General features: G+C 38.5%; 1 protein-coding gene across 1 annotated transcript in view; it reads left to right on the forward strand.

The window, feature by feature from the left end:
- HCF136 (photosystem II stability/assembly factor, chloroplast (HCF136)) overlaps positions 1-15,027 on the forward strand; it is a 220,862-nt gene that overhangs the window by 153,456 nt on the left and 52,379 nt on the right. Inside the window, exon 6 of the mRNA XM_089789355.1 lies at positions 14,498-14,572. Within this exon, the coding sequence (XP_089645481.1) occupies positions 14,498-14,572 (75 nt within the window). The remainder of the gene's footprint in view (positions 1-14,497; positions 14,573-15,027) is intronic.

Genomic DNA, 15,027 nt, shown 5'->3' on the forward strand with positions numbered 1-15,027 from the left:
GATAACAAAAGTGACATGTATCAAAAGCGTCACATGCACCAACTCAGGCAGGAGCGTTACACTGCGACCACTGCATGGATTTAGAACCGTCCTTCATGAATGTTTAAACAAGGGCGCCAGACACTTGAAATAGACTCCAATAATAGACTCCTTTAGCCGAGTACTAGGAGAAGCCAAGCACAGCAGCAACTATGGTGTTTGTCAAGGCTTAGAAGTCAAAGGCCTATTTCAAGAGCTACCAGGTCAAGTTCAAGCGCAGGCGAGAGGGAAAGACTGATTATAGAGCAAGAATTCGTTTGATAAATCAGGACAAAAACTAGTACAATACGCCCAAGTACAGATTTGTTGTGTGATTTAGCAACAAGGACATTGTTGCACAGATTATATATGCAACTCTTTGTAGGAGATGTTACACTGGCAGCTGCTTACTCACGCGAGTTGCCTCGGTATGGTCTGGAAGTCGGCCTCAGTGAGGACAACTACTGGAAACCGAGTTTTCGGAGCTCTTAAGGGGGCATTGGATGGGGGACTAGATATTCCTCACAGTGATAAGCATTTTGCTGGATTTAGCAAAGGTGATAAAAGTTTGGATGCTGATGTACACCGAAAATATATTTCCTTTATATAATTGAAGGAAATATTTTTTTTTTATAATTAAATGATAAGAAGAATAAATAGAGCAAATATATACAATATTTAAAAAAAAATTGCACAATTTAAAATAAATAAGTGGTCTGAAGTAATACTTCTTGTTTTGGCGGCACGCCTTCCAAAACAAGAAAAAAAATTGAAATTTTTATAAGAAAACCCTTTGGCGGCAAGCCTTCCAAAGAGGGTTAGTAAACAATGATAAAAAAATGATACACTAAAATCTGCACACAAAGGATGTTAGAGTGAGCAGAAAATTGCAACACAAACTTCTTCTCTCAATGACGTCTCCAAATAAGGTATGCTCCAATGAATGGCAACCTTCAATACAAAACTTAAAACAAGGATTAGATAGCCAAGCTCTGATACCATGTAAGAAATGATAAGATTGAGCAAGGAACGAGAAACAATCCAAGTAAGTTAAGTGTGAAACAATGTTACCATGAGATAAGCAAAATCCAAGAGCATACACCAAGATGGTTCAACAATGGAGACAAGGATTTATAAGGGGAAAGCAAAGAAAACCCCTTGTGAGTATTATGAATGAAGGCAAATGCCTAGAGAAGAGAGAGAGAGAGTGCTGGAGCAAAATAGCTCAATACAATAACATCAAAGTGATAAGAGTATTAGAAGAAAGAAGGAGGAGCATCTCTTATATAGAGTTGAGAAAGGAGTTGCATGTGTAACTCCCATTTCTATGAATGCCACATTCATAATAGGTGTGTGCAAAGTGTCACAATCCTCTTAAGGAGGATAAACTAAATTCCTTAATAAAGGAATAAAAAAGAGTTGTCCTTACATGTGGAATAAAGGACAAACAATGACATGTCCACCACATGTGTACAATAGGACAAACTACATTTAGGGATCCTTGGAATATCCCAATTAATACATCCAAGGGAAGATTAACCTTTCTAACAATTTTGAACCCGAATTTCAAACTTGCATTCGTACGAGAATCCAAACCAACAACTTAGCCTAAAAGTGTTGAACTACCATTTTCTATAACTATAGTGTTTTGGTACAGCTGCCTATTTCTAATTTGTAACTGCATTCCTATTTAGTCAATTTTTAATAATATAAAGCTACGCTCTTTAAGAAGACGTGAATTTTTCTCAATCCCTTTTCGTCAATATTATCTACATTGCAAGAAACTTTATTCATATTGAAAATCATCGACAATAATAAAGTGAATTGATCAATCCATACAAATTGAAATGGAAAGCTACCAATGTTGGCTTATTGGGGATGATGAATCTTAGTGGAGAATGCTATTGCAGTACATGATAAAGTACTTAGCATTAGTTAAGCTTTGTTGGGTCGGGTAGTTAGGAAGCAAGGGAATCTGTCCGTTGGTTTTCCCAACCAACAGACCATTATATAAGAACTTTGAATTATGAATGATGTACTCATGTTTGGATAATCAATAGAAGAAGTAACATTTCCTCGCCATTTGGCATTCTAGTATGAATAATAAATGTTGTGTTAGTACTATTGAATCTTTGTTGTATTACTTTGTGTATCTTGTGAGAATAACCATTCTACATTTTGGTGTTGTTGCCTAAGTATGAACCTAGAGGTCGTTGGTGAGGCAGGATGGATTAATGGGAAGACCCTTCCTACTACGTATACAAGTAACGAACAGTGACGGTGAAGAGGAGGAAATAGCCGGAGAAGATTAGTTGACACGCGGTCTAATGATGGCCTGGGAAGTTTTTGTTGACCAATACATGTAAAGGGAAGCTTCTGGGAGAGCGGTTCAAAGAGTATGGTACAGGACAAACTTTTGGTACCACTAGCGGTGTACAATCTACTTGGACAAATTCCTCAATTGTTGGCAAGAAACTTGGTACGTGTGGAGGAAGAAAGAGCGGAAATAGAAAAAGAACGAAGAAGGCAAAAAGTGCTCCAATAGTTCACCGAAAGGACACTAGAAGGGGAACTGGAGGAGTGTGTTAATTCATAGAAGATAAATAGGCACTAAACCAATTCATGCCCCTAATTCCAAACAAATATTTGAGGCGAGTGCTAGAGGAAGAAATTGAGGAGGAAGTCACCCTAAGGAAGTTACATCTCCAACAATAGGAGGAAAGACGCTGTTACCTAAGGGGATGAGGGGATTTTTTCCGAATCCAAGAAGGATTGATTGAACACAATAAAAGGAATAGCCAATTTGGCTATCTTTGAGACACCAGGAAGGAAGGCAGGTGTAGAATTCCTGAAACCTCTGTATGCATAGAGCATTGGTAGGAACAAAACTCCAGCCTAGGAGAAGGAGATATTGTTGGAACAAGCACTCAAGAATCTAGCCCGGCAGGAGGGAGCATCTTGTCAGGAGGGAGATTCGTGTCAGGAGGGAGCGTCCTAGCAGGAGGGAGCGTCTCGTCAGGAGGGAACATTTTGTTAGGAGGGAGCATCCTAATAGGAGGGAAAAATAGTACAAGAATGGCAATGGACAAACAAAAACTCCCTAGATTCATGGGGGATGGCTCGAAGGACCCCAAACGTCATTGTAAAACATGCATAACCATATGGAAAGCAAATGGAGAGAATGATGCAAATGAATGACTAAAAACATTTCTAGCCACATTAAGAGGTATAGCCATAGTTGGAGGTAGGCAAGAGGAATACATACACTAATCTCCATGCAACCTTTGAAGAAGAATTCAAACTCCTTTGAGACGATGATGAAATAGTGATAGAGATCTATAATATATGGCAAGGGAAAAATGAATCGGTCAAAGCATATAATAGGAGGCTGAAAGAATTGATAGGAAAGCTTGACAACAAGCTTGCAGATGGACTACAGAAAAGGTGTTTTATTGAAGGCTTGATATCGTCCCTAAGGAAAAAGATGAAAATAGCTCCAACATCAACCTTTGTGGACGCACGCACATGTGCAATGGATATAGAAAGTGAGATTAAAACCTCCAAGGCTAAGAGGCATGGAAGCGGGAGTGAAAGCTCAGAAGAAAGCGGGGATGAATCCAAGACCATCCAAGCTTTGAGGAAGGATATGGTGCGATTAATGAAGGAGGTAATAGGAAGTAAGAAAGAGAAAAGAGAGAGGGAACTATGGTGCATAGACTGTGAAAAGGAGGGCCATACAAAAGGGACATGCCCGCGAAAAGCATTCTTTGAGATTTGTTAGGTGTTGAGACATGCAATCAAAGACTGTCCTTACGATCTAAAAGTACAGAGCATCCAAGTATTCTTCACCTAGGGAGAACAATCCACATTACCCTCCACGAAATGCAAATACAGAAGCCTCACCTGGAGGATATAGAAATGACAGGAAGGAGAGCAATAATAACAACAATAACAACACGCCCAGGAGAGAAATCCAGAGTGTGACTCTAAAGGAAGACCTATGATCCAATGTAGATGGTGCAATGAATGGGGACATTTTTCGCACGACTATCAAAATGGAGGATGATGGAATGGAGGAATGTTGTGTAAATGGTGTGGATTAGGTGGCCATGAGGATGCCAATTGCCCTAGACAAAAAGGGGTGAACATGCTCAAGATTGTAGAACCTAAGAACAAAGTATTAGCTATCACAAGAATGCATGCCAGGAAACTAGAATATCTGGATGTAGGTACAAAAAAAGAAAGATTTCAGGAAACTAGAAGGGACATTAGAGATAATATGATAAAGGAAGGAGAAGCAAGTATGGTTAAACCCCCAAACAGCCAACCAATAACAAACATCATGAAACAAGTACTAGAGACCACCATTTTGGTGAAAATTGCGGATCTACTAGAAAATCTACCTCAGTTGCGAGTAGCAATAATGCAAGGGGCAAGTATCAAAGGAGTACCCTTCAAGGAAGAGAAGGAAGAGGAAGTGCAAATAGGCAAAGAATCCAACACCCTGTTCACCATAGGAACGGGAGGACACCGGTAGTGGTGGAAATGGAAATATTGGGATGTAAACTATCCAATACTATTGTCGATGGAGGCTTCGGGGTGAACATTCTATCTAAGGAAGCTTGCAAGGTGATAGGGAAACCTACACTTGGGCCACCTACATTCCAATTGGTGGGCGTAAACCAACACAGAATTAAGCCAATAGGAACCTTGATGGGGCAAAAAGTAGTAATTGGTACACAATAATTCCCATTGGACTTTGTGATAATCACCCTGGAGAACAAAGTGTATGATGCATTGTTGGGAAGATGATGGCTAGTGACAGTGAAGGCTACCCATAATTGGAAGAGGAATACCCTATCCATGGAAGTTGACAGTAGGAAGTATACAATAGATCTAAGGAACCAGTTGGTAAGTGAGGACCTGGTATCCGATTCAGAGGAGGGAGAAAGTGGAGGAGTAGAATCAGATGAGGAAGGAGTACTTTGGCTTGGGGAGTGCTCATAAGACGAACCTAGCTCTCTTGATGGCCTATTTCACTGGCAGATGGGGGACTATGAAGTATTCCAGTCGGAATGCAACATGTTATAGATTGAAGACACGGAGCTAGAAAAAAGGTACTTAGAAGGCTATAAAGTAAAAGAGAATAGGGCCATAAAATTATCAACTCTGGAGAATACTCCAATAAAAGATCTTGTTGAAGGATCTAAATTAAAACTATATAAGGAAAGAAAGGAACCTGCTCCTGCCTACTTCATAAATATAAAAGATGACAAGGAGGAAGTCAAGAGGAGGGTTATAAAAAGTGAAATAAAGGACAACCACCCAAAAAGAAATAACGGAGGCATGAAATGGTCATACATTTGCAAGCAAATCCTTTAGGGACTAAAATAAATAGAGAAGTACAACAGATCAAAAGAAACAACTATGCCCAAGTAGCCATACCAAGGGAAGTTACACATTACAAAAAGAACATAGTAGTATGGAAGGAGACAAAGCACGTGCAAGTGGCCATACATTGAGATTGAAAGGAGGCCATACGTCCATCTTGGGAGAAGGCCGTACATCGAATTGGAAATGATGCTGTATGTCTAGCCCATAAAGGAGGCCATACATTGGGAGGAGAGGGTTGTATGTTGGAGGAAGAGGAGGCATATGGGAGTAACCAGAGTGAGTGACGAAGGAGAAAAGTTTGGCACTGTATGGGCACAAAAAGCTAAGGGGAAGGTTGGAGCCAAAGCCTGTACATGAGGGGATAGTGGAGTATGAGGAGAAGAAGCCTAGTGTGGAGCTAAAACTCGTACACAAGGGTATAGTGGAATTCAAGTAGAGAAGGCCGAAGTTCAACGTACGTAGGTAGGAGATCAAGCTTGTACGTAGGGGAAAGGTACAATCTGTATGGCAGGAGGAAGTGTACACACACATTCAACCATACGCACACTTGTTTCCACAGTTGTCATACGCCACAGATAGGACAAAAGATGAAGGGAGGTGGAAAATACACAATTAATAGAATAGGAATGTGGCTTGTGCCAATACGGACAAAAGGAAACCATAGCTGGAGGTAGCGGAGGAACCATCTACTGCCACATAGAAGTAGAGGGTAGAAATAGTTGGGGGAAATAACTGCAAAGTGGACAAAACGCTATACCATACTGTTGATGTCAGTTTTCTACCACTACATAACATATAGCAATTGAATACTTGATATAGAATACCAAACACTCAACCCTCTTGTGAAAAGTAAATACTCATGAAGAACATGAGAAAATTCCAACGTTCCTTACACTTGTGGATACTAACTCAATTATATTAATGTGATTTGTTGGTTAATCATGTAGGCGGACTTACGTTGTTCTTTCAAGGATGTCAAACTTTTTTTGTGATGGTGATGAAGTCGAGCTTTGGAACATATATAGACTTGACTTTCTCGATTTACTTTTCCAATTTATCTCACTTCCAACTTTGCTCTTCAAAACTCCAACTACTAAACTACTTGCTGCTTTACTTTTACTCCTATGAATGGAAATATTAGTAGATGGACGGGGATCAAATTTGATGAAAGCTTGCCAGCGATGCTACCTCCATAGATGTAATGATTCAAGGGGAACTAGATTACCACGCAAGGCTTCCTAACAAGTTGCTAGGATGCTAGTGGCCTAGTTTATGGATCCCTATTAAACATCCACTAATATCACCATACAACTATCCATGTATTCTTACTCTTGCTTAACAACTTTCTTGAAATAAAATCTACTTTAACAACTTCAATGGAATTTAACTTTAACTACTGGAAGTAGAAACCATTCAATAACACCAAGTGTTCTTAATCACCATGCAAGATACAACAATGATAAGAGAAGCAATTTTGGTACCATATAAGCAACAATTTTCTTCAACCCTTTACAAATGAGGGCAAATGGCCTTATATAGGGGCCAAAAATACAATCAATGGTAGAGATTAAGAGGCAAAATCAATGATCTAGATCAAATCCTAGAAACCCTAACTAGAGTTGCCACATCGTTAGCCAATGGGAAGACACCACCTCATCAATGGACCAATGAAAAAAAGGAAAAGTGGCAACCAATGAGAAGGCACCAAAATCGTAGCCAATTAGAATCAGACACTTTCTTACCCAAGAAGAAAGGAGAATTTGCCACATGGGCATACATCAAATGATCCTCTAATATAATTCTACCCTTTTCTTTCATCTTCTTAGCCAAGGCAATGAACTTGGCTAGCCTGTCGTTGACTTCCTTCATGGGAGGGCAAGGTGTGTGCTTCATCTTGAGCTCTGCTGAATTCATCATGTTGCTCATTGTTCACAGTGTCTTCTCATGATCCTTCTCATATTCTTTTGCATATCCGATAAAGGCATTGAGGGAGGCAAGGTTGCCCAAATGCTTCTTCTTGATGGCAACCTTCCCCAACTCATCCAAATCTCGATTCAAACTTTGTCTCATTGACGTTCTCCTCTTTGATATCTTCAAAATCAAGTGCAACCCCAACATCGCTCATCATGGTTGAATTGGAAGTGTCAATGCCTGGGCTGTGTTATGCAATCTCATTCCATATCTCTTCAAGTATCCTCAATCTGATGGTCAAGGCAACATACCAAGACTCCATTGTACTCCTTCCTCCTTCATCCACCAACTTGGTTCTCTCCAAATATCTCTCCAGTAGCCCAATAACTGCCCGTAGCCTAGGAATGGTTAAGTCCTTGACTGGAAGGAAATCCTTCCACTCCCCTTCAAATGTTCTGATTTTGTCTTTAATAGCCACCAATGACTTGAATGTCGAGATAAAGGAAGGCAAGAAATTTCGCCCATGTTGAATTATATCACTGATCCAATCTTTTATTTTGTGCAACTGAGCCGATATCTCTTCTATGTTACCCTTGTTGTCTTGCGGAAGGGTTGCCTAATGTGAATGTTGGATAGGCTGGCAATCTCTCCAATGCTTGTTTTCGGCCTCCAACTTTACAATCCTCTCATTTGCCTTCCTCAACCTTTCTCTAATTGAAACCATGCCTTCCTAGATCTCCTCACACTCCATGTCATCCGTGATTCTTCCCAAGTCTCTACTATCTCATACTCTTGGGCTACAATCTCATCCATTGCTTTGCTAACCTTTGGTATAGCAATCTGAACTTTTCGATGACCCTCATCATTGCTCTTGATTACCTTTACCACCGTTTTTGCAATTTGTTTGTATTTCTCACTATCTTCTTTTTCCACTTACCCTTGAATATCTTCAACTATTCGGACAATCACCACTGTGCCTCTTTGCATAAGCATTTTCCTTAACCATAGTGGTGAAGTGCATCTCCCCAAATTTGGATTTGGTTTGACTAGCAAAGCATTACTAACAACCTTAGACGCCTAGCTTACTTCCTCAATATCAATTGGCCTATCCTCTTCTTCACTAGTGACTGCCATATCATCTCCATGCTTGTTCTCCGAGAGAGGAGAGTATTCGATAAGTTACTGTAACCACTTGATTCCAAATCAGAGCTCACCTCTACGGTGACCCTTTGTCTACTTCTATTAACCTCTTAGCTCCTAGCCTCAATTATGCTCTCCCTTGACGGTGCTGCATTTTGTCTCTTTGTTGGAAGCTCCTGATGTTTTGTACTTTTCTCAATCTCCAAATTTCTCTTCTTGCTCTTAACTGCTTTTTGTTGCTGGCTATTGCCCCCACCTTTCTGTTCGACTGACTCAGTTGGACCTTCTTTCTCCAGTTTCATCCTCTCATAAGTAAGGTGCACCTTCCTACTTTGTAATTGCATTAACTTTTCATTGTACCATGACTTAGTGTGTAGATCAACTGTCCTTGTAACTGCTTCTAAGGAAGGATCCTGATGATCATCCCAATCCACTAGACCCAATTTTGTTCCATCCACTATATCATAATCTTCCCTTAGAACATTTTCATCATCCTCTAGATGATTGGGAATATCAAGGCCTCTCCATCTGATTTCCCTCATCATGCCCATTGACAACCTTGAGAAAGCTAGCTTCCTCACATGAAAGTCATCTTGTGCATTAGCCCAAAAATCTTCTATAGTAGGAATATGTTTGAATGTGTTTTCGTGAGATGCCTTGATAAAACCATTAGGATAGAATCCCTATCTTGCTCTATAGCATCCTAGATGATACTGTTCTAACTCCTCCGCAACTGCAAAGGCGACATGATTGGGGCAAGTATCATTGCCTATGCCAAATGAGAAGGTAATCCCTATGTCACCTTTAAGTTTCATCATCTTGTCATAATGCTCAAGTTGCTTGGCCAACTCCATCAAAAATATTCTGTCGGGTGGGTACCTTGCAAGTCTCTCAGGACAAACTGTACTTTCTGCTACTTTGATATATGTGAATTGCGGAAATTGGATGAACCAACTCCTATACTTCTTAAGTTTTGCTTTCGCTTCCGATGAGAGCCTCCTAGCAGGTGCCCCTTATAATATTCTTACCGTCTTCATAGCAAAGGCGTAATAAAACATCTTATAATCTTTGGTGTTGTACAAATGAAGCTGTGAATAACACTCATGCACCAAACATTGCCCCAACCCATTGCCAATCACTCCTAAGGCCTTAAGTCTAGGATGTTCATATAGTATCGCAATTAGTAGAAATGGTACGACCCCATGTAGAATTGCTTTTGAATTTGTATTGTCCTTAGTTGCAACTCTAAATTTTCACTTATAATTCTAGCCCAATCAAACTTTCTCTTTCCATTTTCAATTTCATCAATAAAATAGTACATCTAGTTCTTGAATTGCATACCTTGAGCCATGACCATGATTCGATTGAGAAGCACAATAAGCTCGCCATACTCTGATTTGAAATTTGACTTGGTGAGCTTTGATGACTTGGTAACTCCCTTCTTGCCTTCATATAACCAATTCTGCTTTAGATGAATGAAGTAGGCATCCTGATTATCCTGAAAGAACTTGGTTGTTTGATCCATCATCACCACTGCCATGCCTTTATGCTAGGGAATATTGAATACTTCTTCGACCACTTGTCTACTAATGTTAGCCAACACTCTCTTCCCTTCATCAAAAACGATGGACTTGGTCATAATATCAAACCGGAATGCATACTCCATTACCAATTCCGAACAAGGCAAGGTAGAAGGGAAAGCCACCACGTGTACAATTCCACTCTTGTAGATCTTCTTTGCCATGAGGGATTGTCCTTCCTTCAATCTATCCTTCAACTGTATCATGTTCATTGTGTCGATATTGGTGTCACTTATTCGCCTCATTTTCAAGAAGAAGATGGTCTTAGGTATCCTGTTTTCCTTGTCTTTTTTGGTATTTGTTCCCTTTGGGTTTTTGCTTGTACTAACATCCAACATCCTAAACACTTATTTCTGCCTCTTCGCTCTAAATGATATGGACTACTCTTATAAATCTCCTAACTTCTTTCTATCAATGGAATCTAACTTATTTTTGCCTCTCCAAATCCTATCTCTACACTTATAATCCCCTCTTCAGTTTAGGGGTGGGACTACCACTTATTTCTGCCTCTTCATTACCTTAGGAAGGGCTACACTTATATCTCTCAACTTCAATCCTAGGGTGGTTTTTCTTATTTCTGCCTCTCCAAATGTCCTATCATGAAATCTACACCTATGTCTCCCAACTTCAACCTATCAATGGAGATGATGAAGTGGCAAATGAGAAGTGCAAGAAGATAAGGGAAACGGACCAAACAAGAACAAGGAATAAAATTCGCCTTTAAAACCAATCTTCACCTCAAAGATGAACAAAAATCTTACTTTAAATCTGCCTCCTACCAACAATCGGGCCTCTTCAAATTCAGATTTGATCTCAAAAATTTCAATCCTCCAAAATGTGATCCCTTAGCAGATGGATTACTTGCAAAAATCTGCCCCTTTCACCAAATTCCGACTTCCTTGCCAAAATCGCCCAACTAGAATGAAAATTGCTGCCCTAGGGCAGAAAAGTCTGCTCCAAATCAGAATTTTGTCCATCTAAATTCGCCCACACTTGCAAAAATCAGACCTCAAAGCACCTTGTCTCTCCACCAAACAAAATCACCCCAGCTGAAGGAAAAATTCGCTGCCCTAGGAGCAAAATCAGACCTCCAAAATTGTCCAATCTTGCCTAAAATCAGATCTTCACCCACAAATTTTCCTTATGGAAGAAATCGCCCAGCCTCTAGGAAGAAATTTGCTACCCAAAATAGAAATCCTCAAACCAAAATCGCTACTAAAGCAAAAATTCGCCTAGCTAGAAGACATCGCTCAACACCAAACAAGAGGAGTGGAAATGGAATGAGGAAATAAGAGGGGGGAAGCCCCTTCTTGTATCCTTTTGTTGACCTCCAGATTGGGCCAACCTGTCTTGAGGGAAACAAAAACTTAATTTAAACCTGCCAAAATGGCCCAATTTTAAATAAAACATGAAAATAACTATAAGCCTCATAGCGAAATTGACCCTTTTAATTGCCAGTTTGACTCAGAATTGCAAAATAGAAGTAAGGTTAGTCTAGGAGATGTCAAAATTTTCATTTAATAACATTTTGGCAATTAAAATATCATTAAAATCAAATCTAGCAAGCCAAAAAATCAATTTTCAATTCCAAATTGCCCATTTCCTTCAACATTTCTAAAATCCTCTAGGCAAAATTTCAACCAAATTAATGAGATTTTGCAATTTAATCCAATTTCAATTTTGCAATACAATCTCAATTTTTTAACAAAATAAATCCTATTCTTGACAATCATAATTCAAACTCTAAATTCAATTTCACTATCAGAAATTCTTTTCATCGAAAAAATTCAAGATTTTCCAAAACCACTAAATCTAAAATTCATTTTGGAAATGTCAAAGCTTGTTCAATTAAATCAAATTTTCAAAATCCATTTAAGTCCAAAATTTGTAATTTTATCCTGCCAGGTATCATTTTAATAATAAAAAAAAAAAATGATGTTGAAACCTGCTAGGCCTAAGGACAAAATTACATGTTTCGGAAAATCTAGTTTCACACCAGGTGAAAACAAACCAAATCCCTTTGCCTGAAGGCGTCCAAGGTGTAAAATCACTAATTCAAAAACCTCTGGACAACTCTAAATTTTGGTAAGGCAACTGAAAAATTCCCAACACCCGCGAAAATTGCAAAAGCTTGCCCAAAAAGGGTGTCCCCAAAAATTTTGGGGCGATGGTGTGAAAACCTCACAACACATACCTCTAGCTCAAGAGCATCCGCCTCCCATATGGACACTGGTAGACATGGAAGTTGCATTCCGAAGGACCTACTTAGAACTCCAACAAGGAAAAGACTTGGCAACACAGCTGGCTAAGGAGTGGGAGATCAAAAAAGATGCTGTCATAGACAAGTGGAAGGTAGAAAAGGCTGCCCTAGAAGAATCTTGGAAGATAGAAAAGGCTTCTTTGGAAGATAGAATCACAACAATAGAGGCAAAAAAAGATGGGCGCTTTGCATGTTCTACAAAAAGTTCGTGCCAAACAAAAGACAGTTGAATGAGATCTTCAGTGACTTCACGAGGCCCCAAGTACAGGGATGCCTTCCCAACCCTCTTCTTGAAATCTAGGTTTTATGTTTTGTTGGGTAGTCATCTAGAAGAAAACTTTTTTTTTTGGGGGGGTTAAATATAGTATGTAATAAAGTACTTAGCACTAGTTAAGCTTTGTTGGGTTGGGTAGTTAGTAAGTGAGGGGATGCATCTGTTGGTTTTCCCAACCAACAGACCATTATATAAGAACTTTGAATTATGAATGATGTACTCATGTTTGGATATCAATAAAAGAAATAACATTTCCTCGCCCGTTGGTATTCTAGTACGAATAATAAATGTTCTGTTAGTACTATTGAATCTATGTTGTATTACTCTGTGTATCTTGTGAGAATAACCATTCTATAGCTATTTTGACCTTGATCAGCCTAGACAATATTGGGTGTGGTCCAAATTCATGTAGTGACATTTATAGAGAATTAGAGAACAAAAATGCTAGAAGAATCTACTATGGGATTTACTATTAGATTGCAATTTATTAATATGACATCATACAGACATCAAAACTAAAGGTTCAAATCTAGGAAAAATTTAAGAATAGATGTTCTATGTGAAATTGTGTTGAAAACTTTCTAATAATACCATGGATGCATCTGCATGTAAAATACTGATAATTGGATTTTATATATCAAGCATTAAATTCTTTTCTTCTATTTTTTGTGCCCCTTCCCAACATCAACCCACATATCTGTATAAGCATGTACACAATTGAAAATGCATGGCTATAGTGATTTTGATCTAATTTATGCATATTCATCAATGTAGTCATCAACTCTTTGCCTTGGAATTATCAAAGGGGATTTGTAGTGGTGAGCATGCACCTTGGGATCGAACTCGCAAAGTTCCATGGATCTTTGCGAATAGTGCAGGTAGTTCGGTTCGTCAATCTAAGAAAACCTTGCTGAGTTTTTGACATATAATTTCATGTCTATATGATTATAAAAGTATATAATTTCAAGGGTTTTTTCATTTTGCCAATTCATTGCCGAGTTTCTACCAAGTTGTAGATGAGTCATGAGTTGAGTTGGCCTTGCCGAGTTTGAGCCTGGGAACTCTGAATCAGAGCATGACATCAACTGATAACTGTTCATTTGGCATTTGATATTAAGTAGTTACTGTGTGATAATAGTTGTCATGTTCATCAACCAAAATTCAATCATTTAATCAGAACTCATCTTTTATTGTTTTATATTTACATTTTTTTATTAAGACTCTAATTCAAGTTAGGAAACTGCATGGGAGATGGAGAATGGTATCATAATCCTCAATACCAATCTCTTGTCTGTGCCTCCAAGACATACATCATAATTCCCCAAAGATGCATCTCTTTATTGAGAGTGTCAAGTGATTTCCTTATTATGACGAGTTTTGTTTATTTGGAAGCCTCTTGGATTTGACGCCTCCTTTCCTTTTTGAGAGGTATTCTGAATTTACTAATAAGGAAAACTAGAATTTAGCAATCATACACGAGAGGCACATTCTTTTATGTCATTGATAAGAGATAAAATACTTTACAGCCGGAATACACTAAACAACTCATTCCATATGGTTTCTTGCGCCTACAATCCAAAAGAGGCCTGCCATGATAGAGTTGATAAATATATTCTTCATTTAATGAACAAAACTTATGACATTAGAGATGTTCAACCTTACTATCGGATTTAAGAATTTGGAATATGTTCTTTGCCATGTGTAATTTTTCATCCAGATTTGTTGGTTTCTTATGGATGCTATTTTAACTACTGTACAGTCTTAAGTGATATACGTTGCAATATTTTTCGGATGGTTTTCATTTGTTGCAAGTCACGTGATTCATGGTTCCATATATCTTGATTTTACTTGTTTAGAAAAATACTTGAGTTTGGCATGTGATAACATGATAGGAACAATTTTTTGTTTTTCTGAGACCAGATCACTGAAGAGTTTGATGAAGTACAAGTTTCCAGCCGGGGATTTGGAATTCTTGATGTTGGATATCGTTCAAAGGTAGAAAGTTTCTTACCTGCTGTACCTGTCTAAGGTTTGTTGCAAAGTGTATACATAGTGAAATTTCATTTGTCAAATGTTTCAAATTTCAACTCCTTGCATCAATCTATGAATTTAGCATTGATCTATTAAACAATTTATAAGGTTTTGTTGTCTCGCAAATGTTGGTTGTTATTTTCTCTGTTTGGCTTTCAGTGTTTTTGATGTTTGGTTTGACTACCATCTTTTCATTTCTGGGCTGACACATTTAAATTGTCAATTTTCTATGAGATAAAAAATCTTAGAAATACTCACATTCAAAGAATCAAAACTATTAAGAAAGGTATTGTGTAATGCTAGATATCATTCATGCACTTTTGTATGTTACTCTTTTTTTCCTTTCAAACTTTATCATCCATTTTCTGTTGGTCATCCTCTAATAAATTCTGTACTTAATAGAAAAAACCAAGCTCACT

The sequence above is a fragment of the Cupressus sempervirens genome, chromosome 6 (genome assembly GCF_028749045.1).
Source record: "Cupressus sempervirens isolate cs-2001-9-10 chromosome 6, ASM2874904v1, whole genome shotgun sequence".
Taxonomy (NCBI): Eukaryota; Viridiplantae; Streptophyta; class Pinopsida; order Cupressales; family Cupressaceae; genus Cupressus; species Cupressus sempervirens.